The 19,317-nt window shown below is 42.1% G+C and overlaps 1 protein-coding gene across 3 annotated transcripts in view; it reads left to right on the forward strand.

Annotated features, from left to right (window-relative positions):
- The first annotated feature begins 7,116 nt into the window (after positions 1–7,116).
- GABRA4 (gamma-aminobutyric acid type A receptor subunit alpha4) overlaps positions 7,117–19,317 on the forward strand; it is a 76,356-nt gene continuing 64,155 nt past the window's right edge. Inside the window, exons 1-2 of one of the 3 annotated variants that reach the window (XM_043544406.1) lie at positions 7,117–7,205; positions 8,233–8,351. Coding sequence is in view for 2 of the 3 variants with exons in the window: in XM_007069346.4 (XP_007069408.2) it covers positions 7,933–8,015; positions 8,233–8,351 (202 nt within the window). In the remaining variant the exon portion in view is untranslated. Of the gene's footprint in view, positions 7,206–7,395; positions 8,016–8,232; positions 8,352–19,317 lie in introns of those variants that run through there. The other 2 variants (XM_007069346.4, XM_043544405.1) reach the window with 2 other exon arrangements.

Consider the following 19,317-nt stretch of genomic DNA (forward strand, 5'->3'; position numbering starts at 1 on the left):
ATTCCCTTGTATGGATTTGCCCTAACAGGAGACTACAGTATTTTGTGTTTGTTCTTCCATCATGTATACCTGTCTGAGTTATTTACTTTCCTTAAATAAAGACTATAATTGATTCCAGTTGTGAGACTGTAATGAAAAGTATTTCTGTTTGTAAGGTGTCGCAGGCTTGGTAAATGTTATGGTTACAATCCTGGGGTTATCTTATTTTGTTTCATACTGACTTTGCAAATTAATACATAGGAATTTCCATAGTGGATCAGACCAGTAGTCCACCAGGGCCAGTCTCCTGTCTGATAGTAGCCAAAACCAGATGTTTCAGATGTTGCAGTATATCCCATAGTGGAAAATTATGGAATAAACTGTCTGTATGAGGAAGTTTCATCTGAACCCGTCAGTTAGAGGTTGACATGCCCGAAAGCATAAGCAATGAGATATTACAATGCTTTAGAGAGTCTTATAATTCATTCCTCCTAGCCTAGAAACAGATTACCCCTGCCCACCAAAAAGCCAGAAAATTGTGAGGATCTCCTCATGGCATTTCCTGAGAAGCATCCCCTCAGAAGGGAAAGGTTTAGGGGCCAGAAAGAGGTGGGGAGGAGGGCAATGACCTTCCAACTCCATGTGTGCAGAAGATTTGCAGAGAAGGGCATCTTCAGATGCATATAGGGACAAGTGCCCTTCTATGAAAGATGCTCAGTGCACCACTTACCCTAGCCTGCCCAGATGCAGATTTGGGGGAGAGATTTATCAGAATTAGTGTTGCTTCAAGTAACCATAATTTCTAACTTTTGCACGAAAACGGCAACTGTACAAATTAGAACATCTGATCTCACTGCTCCAATCTTTCTGCTCTCAGCTCCTCCCCAAAATCCCACAATGCTCCTTTAGCATGGCTCTCAGGTGGAGATGTCACTTCTCTGTTCCTCAGCACAAGGGTAGGTTCTTTCCAGGATAAGTGGTATGGGTGATCTGGGCCCCAAATTATTAGAAATGGTTACCAATGTGGCTAATCTTGCAAGATTCCAAGTGCCCTTAATTTCTGTTGATTTCAGAAGTAATTGATGGTGCTCAACCTTTCCCAGAAGGTACTCAGAATCTTGCAGAATTGTTACAGATAGGTGTTGTGACGCTGCACCCCATATTCTTCATAGTGATATTATTATGATATGATTGACATAATTATGATGTTTTATGCAAGACTTATGCAACTTCATGTGAGGTGTCATTGGAAATATGATTATCCTATTTGTATGCATGTATCATTTTTGTATCAGAAGTTATGAATATTGACTATGTATCTGTATTTCTAATGAGATTACACCTGGGTAACACCCACTAGACAAGATGCTTTCAGTCTAGATAGCGGGTGGGAAAGGGCCTATTCAGGGCAATGGGCCATTAGAAAAAAACAGTAGGCCTTAGGAGAAGCTTATCTCCCACCTGGTGATGAGCCTTCCTGAGAACACTCTAAACAGCCTGTGAGTAATGGCTGCTATGACTCTACAAGGACATGTGATCAGACCACATGATGCTGGATTCCATATTGGGATGTCAGTATTTTTCCACAGGCTGATCTGGGAACTAAGCTTTGGAACAATAGTTCACACCATATGCAAAAGCCATATAAGGGAGGGAGAGACATCATCTGGTGTTCTTCACTCCCCACACAACAAGACTCCTGGAAACACCCGAGGAACAAAGATTGAACTGGGGGAAGTGCTGGACCCAGGCTAAAGGGATTTCTAGCCTGTGTATGAAACACCTTGGGATTCCAAGCTGTAAGCTATTGCAGCTTGCCCCTTAAGAATCTGAAGCCTGCTTGTATAATCTCTTAGGGTGAGAATCTGCTAATTCATATCCAATCTATTTAGTATATCAAGTTTAGTTTGCGTTTTTTGTTTATTTGCTAGGTAATCTGCTTTGATCTGTTTGCTATCACTTATAATCATTTAAAACCTATCTTTTGTAGTTAATACACTTGTTTTGTTTTATCTAAACCAGTGAGTTGGAGTGATGTATATGGGAATCTTAACGCAAGGAGCAAAGGTTGTTGCATATTCCTCTCCACATTGAGGGAGGGGGTGAACTTTATGAGCTTACACTGTACAGTTCCCTGTGCAGCACAAGACAGTATAATTTTGGGTTTATTCTCCAGAAGGGCTGCGTGTCTGGGGAGCTGGGAGTTGCCTTAGCTGTATCCTTCCTATGCAGGGGCTGGTCAGAGAGCCTGCATGTAACTGCAGCTGTGTGTGTCCCTACCTGTATGTATGCTGGTGAAAGTGAAGGCTGGAGGGCTTTGCAGCTTGTCACAGTAGTACAATGTGAAAGGAAGCCCAAGCTGGGGGGTCAGAGGGCTCAGTGATACCCCAGTTCCATGTGGCAACCTGGGGGGAACCTGTCACAGGTGTATTACTTGATGAACTAACACAAAATGTTCCTTCATTCTGTGTTTTGCCTCCATCTGTTCACCTTTTCAATATTTTCTCAGCCTGATACCTTTACAGTCAATGCCTCTAAGGGTATGAATACATTGGAGCTGGAGGTGCATTTTCCAGCTTGGGTAGATGTACCTGCACTAGCTCTGATCAAGCTAGCACACTGAAAATAGAAGTGCAGCTGCCACAGCTGAGTGGGCTAGATGCGCCGAGTATGATCCTGTCCAACCTCTCCGCCCCCTCCTCCCCGGCACACTTTAAGACAAGATTGTTCCTCTGCCATTTTTCTTTTGGCAATGACATTACAAGTACCTTTCACTTCCTTTTAGAAATGTGTGCAATGCCACTCCAAACAGCAACCGCCAGGCGCTAATGAAGAGCAGACTGGCTTGTGTGTTGTCTGAGAATGTAGGGTATTACTCCTGTGGCATGTTTAGTCTTTGCCACTGGGATTACATGAGTTCAGCTGTAAAAGCTAAACTGCTCAGTTCTTTCTTGTTCATTGGGCCACTACGAAAGTCTGACTTATTGGGTCTGTTTGCATTGCAGACTCTTCAAATGCTTTTTTCTTTAGAAAAAAAGATGAAGTATTTTTACATCTAGTGTCAAAGCATTCATGGCATTATTAAATGAGTCTGTTGTCCTTTAGAACAATGATGGTGTAATTCAAAAGAAGATTTGGTTTTAGTATATTTGATGGACAATATCCATTTATACGCAGGTGGATTTCTATGTTTCTTTTTAATAATTAAAATCACAACACATCTACCTACTTTACTTTTCAAGACCAGTAAACATTTATAAATATTAAAATAAGGAATCTAAATTATTCAGCAGAGCTGCTACACTTGCTGCTTTGCTAAACTTTACAGGTTTGGAATCCCCAGTAGCCAGGACATTTAGATGTAATGGGTCTGATTATCAGTTCAGACTTGGGACTGGAGAGAGGAAATGGTGGCTTTAACATATTTTTGTGTCTCCCCACATTTTAAGCAGCTTCAGACCACAAGGAATCTGCCAGCAGCTGTGAATAACCAGACTGCAGTGGCAATGAGGCTACTTCCCTTTCCTGCTGACTGCAGCCCACCATATCATGTGGATCAGTGGAGGGGGTGGCACAGAAGAATTTCTTTACGTCAGGACCAGCTCCATTGCCTTTATGGTCCTTTGATGCCATCAGGGCATTGTAACAGGATTACTATGCTACCTGGGCGAGGGGGTGTTTCTTGTCATGGCACACCCAGAGATACAGCCCCTGCAGGATATGGCTTCTCCCAGATGGAAAAGGCCCTAGTCTCAGGGTGAAAGGGAAAGTATTCTGATACCGGCAGGAGGTGAGCTGCCTTTGTACCCTCTTCCAGTAATAAATAGATGTAGTTCTGTTATTCGCTGAACATGCGCCTCCATCATCGTTCCAGAGACAGCGCCTGGCTGTGCTAACCCACCACTGGCAAACAGAGAGTTCCCATTATAGCACCATAAATGGGCCATAACCAGTATGGCCAGCCCCAATGGTTCAAGAATTATGAGTAAGCCCCCACTAAAATAGTGAGATTTATTATTATTATTAATAATAACAAAATAATAATTAATTAATAATAACGTTGTGTTCTTTTGATTTACCTTCTGGTTTTTGAGGCTGCAGGAGGCACTCAGCTCATAGTTTCAGGCTCTTCTCTGCAACAATGAGGGATAGAAACTTTCTTTTTCTTTGTTTTAATGAAAGCTCAGATTCTCATGTAATCATTTGCTTCCAGAAGCTGAGGCTTTAAGAAAAAAAATCAACCATTGTGAGACTAGCACTAAAACCACGAGAGTGGGCAATACTCCATAATGCAAGAATTGGGTCTAAGGTTTCCATGGCAGGTTGAACTGTACTCCCGGGGTTATACTCATTATGTGCTGTGTATGCCCCAAGAGCATCTCAATCCCTACAGCTGGGTGTCCTTTCTGTACTGCTGTTCTATCATCCCCTCTGGGAGCCAGGGCCAGTGGCAGAGTAGAAAAGCTGGGGCGGGGGCAGGAAGTTCTACCAGAATGCATAGGTGTGCAAGAAGAATAAGGCTAATTCTCAGCCCATCTGCACTCACCTTCAGATTTACTAAGGCAGCCGTAGCATGAGCTTGTCCCTGAAGAATTGTTGCTATCTTGAAGCTGTCAGCCATCTACCCTTACCCTCCCGCAGTGTGAAAAGCTGCAGAGGGATTGTTACTGTTGCTCTGGGCAACAGAAATTTATGATACGTTTTGCATTATAACTTAGCAGCCCTCAAAGGGAAACATGGTGTACTGAGCAGTTAGTTGTTTCCCTGATTCCTCATCCTCATCCTAACCGTGTCCCCCCAGCTCAGGCTAAATGAAACTGAGATGCCTCTGTGATAGGGTCTGCATTATACTGAGAAAGTCGTTTCTGTTTATCCTCAAATGACCAGATTATCCTACAAGATTTTCCAGGGATGCCCAGGATTTCACTTCCAATCCCCCTCTACCACTGAGGACAAAAACATGAGCTGCCCCTGCGTGGGTGCACAGGAAACTGTAAAAATAGCTACCTTGTGTGAGGGCAGAGTACCAGCGCAATCCTTGTGCACAGGAACTGTGCTGTCCTTGCTCCTTCCATGGAGCCAGTTGCCCAATGGAGCGGGTAGGTGGTGGGTGAAAGAGGCTGGCAATGGGCCTAATGCCAGCAAAACTCCCTGGTAAAAATTAACTTAAAGGTTTAAGTGAATGTAAGAAGCAAAGACTTGGATGGAGGAGAGACAACATTGGAAGCTGGGGGATGGAGACTGGGAATGGAGGTCCACAAGTCTTTTATTGTTTGAGAACTTTTTTGGGGGGGGGGGGGGGGGGGTTGGCCAAAATTTGGCAATCCCTAGCAGTGACCACTGTCATAAGTCTTGTTCCAGCTGAGGTTGTGGCTTTAGCAGGGCTTGTGCACAAAGCTCACAGTTCACCTGCTTAAACATCCACATTTTCACTGCTGTCAGGAACCACAGAAACCCAATTTAAGTCAACAACATTGGCGTTATTTTGCATTTGCACTAAAAGGGATTCCCCATCACTGTTACAGGATGTTGAAGAAGTGTGTGTTAAAATAAGTGATACTATAAAGTGCTCTTGTTAATATCACACTTCAGAGTAAAATATATTGGGGTGACTTCATTCCTGGTGTAAGTGCCGTGAATGAAGTGGGAATTATGAGTGAGGGCAAACCTAGGCCCATTGAATACTGCATCTTTACACACAGATTTTTGTTGTGCCTTAGGAGGAAGGATGAGCTTGTGGTTAAAGACCTGGAGAGGAACTCAGAAGATCTGAGTTAAATTCCTGGCTTTGATGCAAATACCCTGTATTACCCTGGTCAAATCACTCAAATTTTCTGGGTTCTGTTTTCATCTGTAAAATGGGAATAATAATCCTTCCTTTCTCCCAATCTCTGATCTGTCTTGTCTATTTAGCTTGTGAGCTCTTCATGGCAGGAACTGTCTCTTACTATTTGTATGTACTGCCTCTAGCACAATAAGGCCCTGATTTCAGTTTTTTCTAACGCGTAATAATAATTAATTTAATTTACAATGTGTATTACATATTAAGTAACATACAAAATACAGTATAGAGAAAAAATCCCAAAGGGAAGCTTCTTGCATTTCAGCCTTTGAAACTGCCAGAAAGCAGACTAAGAATTTGCACAACCCTAAATAGGGCCTGCCTAGATGGAGTCTTCTGAAAGATAAACAGCAGCATGTGCTTGAAATCTATTTAGCACAGCTTTAATTGTTTTTCAAAGGAGTAAGAAAAGGACACCTTCCTTGGAGCAAATTCTGAAGTACAGTCAGGAAGATTTTGAGTGGAGTGCAGTTTTGAAGATAATCAGGTGCCATTTCAATGGTTGTAGAATCTGTTGCAAGTAACAAATAAAGCCCTTATCTGGCAGGCTTGGCAGTACAATAGTAGTTGAGTCAATTACAATACCTGCTTTATATACTCCAGCACAATGAAATTCAGAATCCTCATTAAGATTTATATGCACTCTAGTTTCCAAATACAAACAACTGTACAGTACACTGGATCAGAAGAACAAGTTGATATTCATAGTACACACTTTTAGTGTGACTGAGAAAAAGGAAATGGGGGGGGGGGGGGGGGAGGGAGGAAGAAACCTTGTAACCCAACAATCTCTGATTGAGTAGTAACATTTCAAAAGGGAGCTCTCTGTAATTGGTGCATAATCCCTTGGACTTAATATAATGGAAATTATTTGGGTCATCACAGCTGGTTTCATCACTATGAGGAAACAAAAACAAAACCAACCAACCACAAAACAACCAGCTCTTGAATGTGCAAGCTATCTGCTCTCTCTGTGTGGCATCTCCGTGTTTCTATCCAAGGGTAATTAGCTCGATTGCATCCATTTTCGGTGTGCACTGTTTTTAACACTGCAGCTACAATTCTCTCCCCCCCCCCCCTTATTTTATACCACGATCTACGTGGGGAAAAAAAAGTCTCCTTCTTTCAAACCTCCCACACCCAGGAAATACATGCGCTAGGCTTTCATTTCTTTGTGGCTGGTGGGTTTGTTTCTCCCCCACCCCTCCCTAAGAAAGAAAAGACAGTCAAGACAAATGAGGACTTCATCACCATGATCATCACCAGGACAGCTGGGGAAAGAGCCACCAGGGGAAGAGAGGGGGGAGTCTCCCAGCAAGTCTGCGTCATTCTGGGATACAGGGTTTCAAAGAAGTGAAAGTATTTGTCACCAGCAGGCAACAAGGTATAATAATGCCCCAAAAGGGAATGGGGGGTGTGTTTTTAGATGGGGGTGGAAGTGCTGGGGGAAAGGGCGGTGTCCTCAAACAGCCTATTCTTGGCAATTAATGGGCTTCTTGCTAAAGTGACATCTTCTCTCGCCAATTAGTGGCTGTGCCCCTCCCCAGTATAAAATTAACACTTGGCAGGGAAGCGAGGCTTTAACCTTTTCCCACCCACCCCCGAGCCGTGGGGTGAAGGGACGAGAGGGAGGGAGGAGATCCTCCCTACCCACCCCCGGTTTCTGCCTCGTAGTTGCCACGTTCGATCCTCCCTCTCCTCTGGCGCTTGCAATGGAGCTGGGCAAACAACCAGGCGAACCGCAGCGCCCGGCTCCATGTGATCGAGCCGAAGCCCCTCTTGCGAGGGACTAGCGGGGGGGCGGGACGAAGGGAGGAGCGGGACGGGAGCCTGTTGCCCCCTCGCGAGTTAGCGGCTCGGGCAGCCTCGCCCAGCCGCCTGGATGTGCAGAGCGCCCGGCGACGCGGCAGCCGCGAGCTGTAGCGTGGCCGGGAAACCAGCGGCGCGAGCGAGCAGGGTCCCCCCCGCGCTCGTTCCTCCGAGCCTGCCTGTGCCCGCCCGGGCGCTCTGGGGCGGGCCGCCCCCTCCCCCGCCGGCGGCCGGGGTCTCCCCTCCGGGCCAGGCGCTGAGTGACGGGGCACGCGGCCAGGCTTGAAGAATGGCATGCAAAGATGGTCTCTGCCAAGGAGCTAGTGATCGCGATGTCCTCGGGTCTCTGCATCACCCTCCTGCACTTCCTGTGCCTGGCGACCTGGTGAGTCCCCCCGAGCCAGCGGCTCCAGGCCACCTGCCCGTTGATCGATCCCCGGCGCGCTGGCTTTGGACCTTGCGTCTGCCCGGGGCAGGGGACGGAGGAAGTGGTGGTGGTGGGGGGTTTGAAGAAAACCCATCCTGACCCCTGGCTGATCCTACCCCCCCACCCCCGCAAGTTCGTATCTACAATGATAATGGCTTGTCTGTTCCCCTGGCAGCGTCACCGAGCCCCCGGGGCAGATCAAAAAGGAGGAGAAATTATGGCCGGAGAATTTTACAAGCATCCTGAACAGTCTCCTGGATGGTTATGACAACAGGCTGCGTCCTGGATTTGGGGGTATGGTTACTGTGCACGGTCCCTCCTGTCTGTCAGTCTGCCTGTGTGTCTGTCTGTGGGGAGAACTAGGTAGGCTTTGTGCGTTTAAAAAACAAACCAAAGTAATGATCCTGATTTTGTTATTGACGAAAGATAATGTGAAAATACCCCTCCTGCTCCCCCCCTCCCAAAAAGACTGTCCCTCGGAGTCTGAGGAGAAGCTAAATCCGTGGGAGTGAGGAGAGCAAAAAGCTGGATCTACTTAGATCCTGCCAAATCCTGCTGATTTTTGATCCCCAGAGTGTGCCATCAAAATAAAGAGCAAGTCTAGCTGCTCCTACTGCACCAAAAGAGTCCGGACTCTGGAGCAGAAGTGCCACAGATCCCCAAGTCCAGCATGTGGGTCCTGACACATGTAGGCAGTAAGAGCCCAAATTCCACTACATAGAACCAGTTTAGCTGTAGTGAGTGTGCCAAAAATATCAGCATAACAATGCAAAGACTCAGATCCGTCGCCTGAACACTGCTGGATCCTGCTAATTTTTAGCCCCCGTCTCCCAAGTTCCACTGTTTAACACAGAATGGGTTTAGCTGCTCCTACTATTCTAATAATATTTTGAGCCCACCATATATTGGCATAATGGGGCTTCAAAAATATGTATCTGACACCTGGATCCAGATGGATTTTGGCAGTTTTTGGCCCCAAGATCCTATATGTACAATCTAAACAGAAACCAGCATAGCTACTCCTACTTCACTGACAAATCTGGACCCTCAAGCATCTTCTCCAATAGTACTAGGGGAAAATACAAATTGGGTATCGGACCCTGTCAATTTTTAACTGAAATGCCTCAATTTTGTTCTTTTCTTTAGAACAATATTTAGCTGGCTCGAGGTGCTGAATCTTGGTTTTTGTGGCACTATTGGGGTGCCAGGGTTTTTTTCTGGTGCTACAGGCGAAGCTAGACAGTATGTTTTCTCTTTTGATGGTATAATTTGGGAGCTAGGGACCAAAACCCATAAAGATCCAGATAAATCCAGCTTTTACTTTTTCCTGGAATTAGGGTATTAAAATATAGGCTTGGGAAAAAGAAAAGTGACACAGCATCTCTGGTGATGCACCAGGCTGACCAAGACAGTTATGGGGCTTCTACCTATCAGGTTTGAATGAGGGCTTTATGTAGGCTTGTTCTGTGAAATACTTTGCTCCTGCCCTGACATACCTTCTTCATACATTTGATACATCTACATCAAGCTAAAACACTCCATGCACATACCAAATAGTATGTACGCATGCATGACTTTACCCTACTAGAAAAACACACAGAGCACCATTAATCAATTTTTGTTTATTTTAGATGTTTTTTACCTTGTGGAGTGGGCTTTCTATAAGCTAGGCTTAGGACATTAGGTGTAAATAAAGTTAATCTTGTTAAAGCATGGGTGAAGATAATTTACGCAGATGGTCTTTTGCAGTTTCACTCTCCTAAAGACAGATTACTCTTCTGCAGGTTTCTTTCAGAGGGATGTGCTGTGAACAAGACTTCGTTATTCTGTTTTGAACACACAGTTATTAAGCATGTAAAAATATACTTTAAGCAAAGTATTAGAATGCTGAATCTGTAACCAATATACAGTTCATGGAAATTTTATATTTGCAGCCTATTGTGTAAATACAGAATAATTAAAAACATGTTATTGGCTTTTTAGAAATTCTAACAGGAAGCAAAAGAGAATTCTGTCCTCCTTTTCACCTCCCAACTACAAATGTAAATAAATAGTTTAGGGTTTGCAGGTGAAAATAAAACCCAGAGTTCAGGTTGAAAAATGTATTTTTGGTGAATATTTTAAAGTATGGGGACTAGATGGCTTGTTTCTTCTTGTAGCTAACTTTAAAACTCAAAGGTGAGTGGTTTTAATGTTATAAAGCTTATAAGTAATACATGAAAAATACTTTAATTTTTTAAGAAGGTGTCTTTAGTTGCAAAAGTTACCTTTACCTGAACTGGCAAGAGTCGCTTTTAGCATAAAGTAATGCATATAAATGTAGAGGTTTGATTCTTTGGCAGAACTGAGTAATAGCAGATGATTAATCATTAAAATATTTACTTCCTCAATCATGTTTTTCCTTGTATTCTGGTCTTTGCTGATAAATATTTATGCTAAATGTGATTCACATCTTAAAAGTGGGTCATTCACCAATGAATGCATAGTAAACAAGTGTCAGAGGACATCGGTATTCACAGGGAAAAAGTACAATATGTTTCAGTAATGTCAAAGTTATGTCACATGCTGACAAACAGCATAATAGTCAATGCTGAAGCTTATTCACCGTCCATAGCTCTTGCAGCTCCAAACAAGGCCAAGAACTTATTTCCCAGGTATTATGACGACTTTAATTTTATACACCCAAACTCAATGGAGTTATTTCTAATCTCACTTAAACTAGTGAGAATCAGAATCAGACCCAGGAAGCTAGCCATAGTTTTTGAAATTTTCTGGCATATGCCAGCTTTGCCACAATAACAATTTATGAAAAATTCTGCATACAGAGGCAAAATGGGAAAGAGAGAGAGAGAATTTTTTGGATGATTTCCTAAAAATGGGTTAGCTCCAGCTCCTATAAAACTGAATGGAAAATACTTTAATAGGAATTGGATCAAGCCTAATATGGATCCAAACACTGCCAACAACTGTGCTAGTTAATGCTAGTTTTGAGAAACAGAAGAGGCTGAATGAGCATAGAGACAAACTGCCATCTTACATTTGGAAGTCGTCCTACAAGTATGGGATTGAACCTCATGTAAAACTGGGGGTGGGAAAGTGATTACCCATTCTGTATCCGTTCTGTGGATAAATGGAGGAATCAGGTCTCCCATGCAAGTCAGGCTGGTGCCAGTCATTAACGATCAACTAACTTAATAAAACAAATACAAAACCAAAAACATATGCCTGGCTAGTGTGCGTTGTGAGTTTGGCAGTTTTTGTACACAAAAATAGACACTTTCATTAAAAAGGCCATGATATCTATGAAATGGTTTCTAAATTTTAGATGGCTGTTTTCAGAATAGTAGTGAATTTACAGATTTTGGGGGAGGGGAATAAGCTGATGAATAGCAGCATAAAACTAAATCGATAGCATGGCTTTAATTTTCCCAAAAATTAAAAGGGCAATTTTGTAGAAGAAAGTTGTGAAGTATAATCAGGAAGATTTCTAGTGTACAGCTGTTTTGACGATAATCAGGTGCTGTTTCAGGAGTGGGAAAATATGTAGAGACTAATGAATAAAATATTGCTCTGTAAGGTGTGGAAGTACACAGTTGTAGAACTCAAGTCAATTACACTATCTGCAATATATATATATTCCATTACATTGCATTCAGTATTCTCACTAGAATTTACAATGCACCCTGCTTTCCAAATCAAAACATTATGATACACTGGATCAGAAGAACATGGAGCTCACAGTAAATACCTGCGATGTGGTTATGAAAAGAAAGTTATGATTTTGTATAAATAGTCCTCATCTGTTGCAAAATTGCAAAAGTATTACCAAAAATGGTAACCTGCCACACAATTTTCAGAAGCAACAATCAGATGGAGCACCAGTTCTAGCCACAATGTGAATTCACGGCTTGTGTGTTTCCTTTATTTTATCATAATAGAAAAGGAAGAAAAATCTTTTATAAACAACTATAAAACCTGTGTTTTCTCTGAAAATTGAGCTTGTTCACATTTCACTGGTGATCGTGTACTAAATTAAGTAATATAATTGAAAGTGATTTTTAAAGGTATATTATTTACTTGAGTAAATACAGTGCTTGATTCTGTCTCATGCGTACTGATTTAATGGAATTACTCATGATTTACACCAGTGCAAGTGATATCCCAATCAGGGTCATACTTTCATATTTATAACACATGCTTTTTGGTGTTTGTTTTCTTAATGGACTGTAGGGTCCCTTAGAACTTGCGTGGTTTATCAGGTAAACACAGTAAGCCTGCTCCTGTTCCTATTGAACTACGAAGAATTCTGGCTGTTGCATTTAGCGTGAACAGGATCAGCACAAGGATGTATTTTTGTACATTTGCTGATTTTGAAAGCCTGTACCACTGAGAAAATAAACTCAAATGGCTCTTTCTTTCTGTATAACTCTTGATCTTTGACATAAGCCCTACGGTAAGTTAATGGGAGTTGTGTGCACAGATGTAGGCGAGTAGGTATTAGGACTCTAAGGAGTTGATTGTGCCTTGAAGGCACACAGCCCAGCACAAGTGGTAGTGCAGAGCTGGAAGTCCCGGTGGCAACCTATGGAGTGGCAATAATTCCTGGAGCATGGGGGAGTCTACCTGGTACCCCACCCTCTTTGAGGTTGCAGCATGTGCTCCCTTCCCACATTAAGCCAGATCCACTGGCTCTTTAGGAGGTGGACGGGGGCCATGATTGCTTTTCCCATTCGCTTTGGGGAGGCTAGTGCGGATAGAGTTGTTCACTTGGAGCAGTCAATGAGTTTAGGGCACGGAAGTGCACTGCCATTATATCCAGTCTCAGTGAGGACATGCAAAGGGGGGAGAAGTTTCCTGGAAAGCTTAAATCCCCACCTGCAGTATGCACCCAGATAGGATTGGCACAGCTGAGCTCTGCACTCAGACACTTTTAACCACGGGGATCTGATTGAGAGACACAGAATAATGAATGGCATGGAGAAGGGAAATGGGGCCCTCCTGTTTACATACTCTCATAATGCAAGAGCAAAGGCACATTCAATGAAGCTAAAAGGCAGCAAATTCAAAATGAATGAAAGGAAATCTTTCTACTGCAATCTACAATTAGCCTGTGGAAGCTATTGTGACCAGATAGCATAGAGTCTGATTCTATAAGCTATCTGGGTTGGAAGGGACCTCAGGAGGTCATCTAGTCCAACCCCTGCTCAAAGCAGAACCAATCCCCAACTAAATCATCCCAGCCAGGGCTTTGTCAAGCCTGACCTTAAAAACCTCTAAGGAAGGAGATTCCATCACCTCCCTAGGTAACCCATTCCAGTGCTTCACCACCCTCCTAGTGAAAAAGTTTTTCCTAATATCCAACCTAAACCTCCCCCCCCCTGCAACTTGAGACCATTACTCCTTGTTCTGTCATCTGCTACCACTGAGAACAGTCTAGATCCATCCTCTTTGGAACCCCTTTCAGGTTGTTGAAAACAGCTGTCAAATCCACCCTCGTTCTTCTCTTCTGCAGACTAAATAATCCCAGTCCCCTCAGCCTTTCCTCATAAATCATGTGCTCCAGCCCCCTAACAATTTTTGTTGCCCTCCGCTGGATTAAGCTCATCTTGGTAGGATTCAGAAAAATAAGACCTTTTTATTAGGATAATGAGAATATGCTCAGAGACAGAGGATCTAATTAAAACATGAAAATGGATATAATGGATGCATCAGGGCATAAGACAACCACTGACTGGAGTTAGGAAGAAACTGTGGGCAAGTTGTCCATTACAGGTAGTGGTGGGGTTTGTTTGTTTTTTTTGTGAACCTTCCTCTGAAGCATCTGGTACTAGAGAAAGCCAGAGACAGGATACTGGCCTTGATGGACCACTGGTCTGACCTGGTGGGGAAAGTCATGTATTCTTACCAAGTAAACTTTTGATCTGCTAGACATTGTAGGAATTTCATGGTTCATATAAATGACAACCAAGTTGAGGCAGGATAGACTTAGGCAGCCTGTGTTTAATCACATATTATGCAATCTTTAGCTGCTGTTGAAAATTGACTCTGACTAAACCTTAATGGGCTAGTTTTGCTTTCAGCTGTCACCGGACTACACTGGTAATTCAGTCTCAATCTATGGATTATTGATCCAGGGATTATGCCAACACCTATTCCACACAGAGACACTGACAGCCACTGTTTCAAAGTGAGGATTTCTGACTTTAAGGAGAGTTGCATCACTAAAAGTATTATACCTCCCTTTGTAAATTAGTGGTGAAGCTGTGTAATTAACCTCTCTGTGAATTTATCCTGTAAAAAAAGCATGGGATCCAGTTTGGACATGATTAATATTTTTCCTTAAAAATCACTGCTATTTCATGGACTAATGAAATACACGTTAGGTTTAAAAACAAATTTTGTTAAAAATTATTGATGTGATTAATTCCACCCCCCGTTTAATTTAATGTGTGGTTCTAATCTAAAAAGTAATTGTGCAAAAGTAGCCTCTTTTTTTATTCAACAGATCCATTCCTGTGTGTATTTGCATACATGACTAGCAAAACTATGTATTTGGGTTTTTTTGCCCTGTTAGCCCTGACAGAGCTGTTGCAGCTAAGAGGCAATACGATGGATTCTACTCCTTTCTGTTCATAATCTACAGGATTGCTTACTAATTTCTAATGAGCTACACCTGTGTAAACTCACTGAAGAAAATGGGTTTACACAGGTGTCACTGAGAACATAATCTGAATGCACGGGGGCTGTACAGGTTCACTCAGGGCATTATTTGGTCCGCACGGTCTTTATTACTAGTGATAATGTCTGAAAATGAAACAACCAGCTTGATTGTCAGAATCTAGACTGAGTTTGACAAACTGGCAGTTAGAGAAATGTGCTCTTCCCCCCTCCCCCGTCCAAAATCCCCTGTATCTTGTTTATATTTGTAAACTGTGCCTACTTAATCTGGAAATAATTGAGAGACAGTAAACATGGATTCCCATAATGCCACTTTACACAGTCACTTCACAGTTGTACTGCACTTGAATAATAGACATAAGCATTTTTTCTCAGCTTTTAATTGATTAATAACTTTTGAGGCTCAGGAGGATTTGGCTGTTTCCCCTGCAGAGCCCATATCCGTGAAAGTGTGCATGGATTCTTTGTGGAGCTGAACAGCTCCACTCCAAGCATTACTCAGAAGGGTTGTTACAAAGGTCCTTCCACCCATCCTCAGGGCACACTCTACCTGCTCAGTGCTCAGCACCTGAGCATCCCTTCTAGAGAGTTTGCACTCCCTACCAGTCCAGAGAGACCAATACATCATTTGTTAATGGTTTAAGGCCTACTTCTGAAAATCCTTAGAGCTCCTATTGTGAGCAAGAAATACTTGAGTGAGGGAGGGCTTGTGGGGTAAGGCCTTTAATTTAGACTTGACATCCAGTAAGCCAGAAAATAACCACAAGCTACACTGGAAAAACAGAGAGGTAATTTAGTCTGTTTCTAGAGGATAGAAAAATATTTACAATTATGAGCCTCTATTAAAAATTCATACATAGCTTCAAGGTTACATCATATGGCCTAATGTACTTATTAAAAATCATCAGTGGGCTACCACTGGGAACTGTGCCATGAAGCTGATTGGTTTTCCAGGCAATTGTCCAGTCTTCCTCAGATGGTTAGATTGGATGAGTCAGGGGATTATTCCAAGGATATAGGACTGTTTACCTGTAGTTGGCTGTTTTGAATATAACCCAGGCTGGTTGTGACTGAAGTCATTACCATCTGTCTGCTGTTCAGTGATATATGTAAAATTAGCTGGTGATATTTGTCCAGTTCTCAGTAGACAGGTGCCTGCATCATGGAATTGGCACCAGTACGAGCCTTGTTGGCAGTTTCAGCAGAGAGACTAAGAGTTGAACAGGCAAAGAGACTGAGCGGTCTCCTTATTCCTAGAGAGGGTCAGGGATCAAGCACATGGGTAGGTGAAGGGGCACTGGTATTTGAGAATTGATTATGCCTATGTGGTGTGTCTCTATCTGTCTGTCTGAATAGGCTGTGGGGGGTACATTGCCCAGTGCTATCTATCTTGGACCTTCCATGACCACTAAACATTCACTTTAAAAAATATCCTACTCAGTTACCATGACTTCACAATTTAAAACCAAAATTGTGGCCCCGTTCAGGTTTCCTTCTGCTATTCTTGCCGATTGCTCTTTTGGTTTTATTTGAACTGTATTGGTTGATGGCTTCCCAATCCCAAATGTATGTTGTTTTCCTCCTATTGTCTAGCCAGAAGTTACCTAAAAAGAGAGAGTACCAAATCATCCACAAACAGCTTTTGCTGTACCAGTTGACTTTAGCCATACCTTTGGGGACAGTCCTAAAACAGATTATGTACCCCAGTGCCCAAGGGACTGTTCTCCCAATAATGGTAATAACAATGCTTAGCACCTAAATTGCACTTCACACACAGAAGGCTCTGCACAAACTTTAACCCCTAATTAATTTCCTAATTCTTCTGTTTGAAATTTCTCTAATGGTGAAATTTGCCAAGGTCCATACAAGGCTTTCTGCACCATGTAACCTCCACATTGTTCCTGCAATCACCCTAGAGTTGTCCACTGAGGATACGCCAAGGGTGGCACAGGGGAGAAGATAATGGATTAAAACTTACAAGGCTCCAGTAGCCCAGAACCTCTTCATAGGAGGCATTGGGAGGCCTGTAGTTACAATTCAGTCCATTGGCTGGAACAGCAACCACGGGAACCCTATGCTATTATCCTGTGGCCTGCCCATAGTTTTAGGGGCTGGAATCTGTTTCTTTCAGTAATTCATTAACTTCCCTGCACACACCCAATTAATTCTAGCTTTTTGCTTGAGTTGATTTTAATCCTGCATGAGGAGATCTAGAAGCATTTTATCTTGCAGGCCGTGATTCAGGCTTGACAGTGCCCATAGCGGTGTGTAGGACTCCCCTACTCCTTAGTGGATTTAAAAAAATACTAACCGCCAGTGTACTGTAAATAGTTCCTTACTGTTTCTGAGGATTTGTTGATGTGCAGAAGCATTCACGTGGTCCAGTGACGAGCAATTTTTACTGATCAAATCCAGTGTTAATAGGCTTCTGTACAATCCTTTGCTTAAGGTAATTTAATATATAAATGTCCACTCTATCAATAACAGCAGGTTAGGGTTTTGTAGCAAGTCATTCTGATTACATAGTTAATAATCTCAAGATAAGTGGTACAGTGCTTTCATGCCGGAGTGTCATTTAGTCTCAAGTCAAAGTGACCTGCTCCTACTACACACTTCCAAACCACCAAACAGTTTAGCATGATTGGTAGCCTGTGGCCAGAGAATAGGAAAAGCAGAGTGTTGCCGGTCAGGATGAGTGGTAGAACTCTAGGTGAAAGTTTGAACATTGCTTGCATTCTTTATGTCTAGTTCTGTAAACTACTGTCATTAATATTTCAATTTTTACTTTTGTAAGCATGACATTCCCCTAAAAACATTTAAAATTAAATGATTTTATTTACAGTGACATGATTTCTGGGTTGTAATGCCTTAAAATATAAGGAATTAATTTCAGTATCTCACTGATATTAGATGAGACAACACAATTGAAGTCAGTGAGCAGTCCCTTAATTTTAGGGGTGTGTGTGTGTGAGAGAGAGAGTTAGAGATAGATCTTCTCTGGGAGCTCCTATTTCCTTCTTTATTCTCCATTAAAGGTCCCATTACATGGTGTGAATGTGTCTGTGTCAGGAGCTCATTAAACCTATTCCAAGAGTTGACTAGAAGTAGTTGCTAGAAAGTCATATGCTCCTTTATCACAGCTTCGTATCACATTTACTTCTGCAGCAGAGCTAATCAAAAGTTTTCCAGTGCATCATTTTTCCACCAGAAAATGTCATTTTGTAAAGATGGAAACTTCCCGTGGGAACGTGTCTGTTTGGCCGAAACTTCGTTTTTTGGAGGGGGGAGAGGAGAGCGCTTTAAGATTGAAATGTTTCATTTTGATATGTTTTTGGAACTGATTTTCTGTTTCAAAATGACTTTTTGTTCAGAAATTAATATTTATAAACAAATCTCAAAATTGAAATGAAATATTTCAGTTGACCCAAAAATAACTTTTGTTCCTAATTTAAAAAAACAACAACATATTTTGAAATGTTGGAAATTCTGCTTGTCACACAGCTCTACTCTTCAGTGCTTCTAGCCTCCACCTACCTGTGATGTGAGGGTGTAACTAGTTACTCAAACACTGGTCCCATGAGGTACTGTCGTTAGACCTCTGTGTTGCCTAATTTGAGACTTTAAATCACTTTCCTGGCCTTAGTTTTGCATCTTCTGTTTCAGGATACTCCAAAGAGTGATTTCATTTAATACACTCTGTAAACTTCTCATCCATGATGTTGCAGCTATTTAGTAGACCAAAATAATCAGTCTGTGTCTGCAAGAAGCCCCCATTCCAATGGATGTTTGTGCCTTTGGTGATTTTGATGCAGTTATAAAGTTATAGCAATCTGTGAAATCAAAATGGGAAAATACACTTTGAAAAGAAAGAGGAAGTAAAAGAGTTTGAGGAATGTTAAAACTCAGTTGCTTAGAGCTAACAGATGAAGTAGCTGATTAAAGTAATTATATAATCTAAAATACACCACTAATATTCTTATGCCCTTGAGGAATAGAGATTAGTGTTGGCATTTTCTCCTAACTTTTCCTTAAGACATCATGTGCAGGCTGTTCAATGGAATAATTTTACAAACTTTTAATTTGCTTTTGGTTTGTAGTCTGCAATGTGTGCGCTTGGCTGAAGAGACAAATAGTTCATTTGTTTGCAGGTTGTCTACTTTCTTCTTTCCTTTCATTTCTGCATTTTGATTTAAAATGACATCTCTGCATACAACAGTTTTACAAGAGGCAGACATTCTTTGCCTTTGAAACAAAGTCTTCAAGTTTTCATGTGCTTCTTATTGGATTGTAAGAACTATCAAAAAGCCCGAGTTAATATAGACTCAGATAATGTCTTTTCTTTAGAAATGTGAATCTCAGGAGACTGGAAACCAGATCAAATATGTCCCAAAGCTGTTACCGTCTATCTAATGGCTGTTTAATAGCATATATGACATGAGTTGATGGTCCAAGTTAAATTGCTATTGGACTAGTGCCCACATCTCAAAACACCCATTATAGTTAGTATTATTTAGCACCCCTTTAGCTGTCTCAGAAGGGATAGATTCAATTCCCATTAAAGTCTACAGAAGTCTTTCCATTT

The sequence above is a fragment of the Chelonia mydas genome, chromosome 4 (assembly GCF_015237465.2).
Source record: "Chelonia mydas isolate rCheMyd1 chromosome 4, rCheMyd1.pri.v2, whole genome shotgun sequence".
Classification (NCBI taxonomy): Eukaryota; Metazoa; Chordata; order Testudines; family Cheloniidae; genus Chelonia; species Chelonia mydas.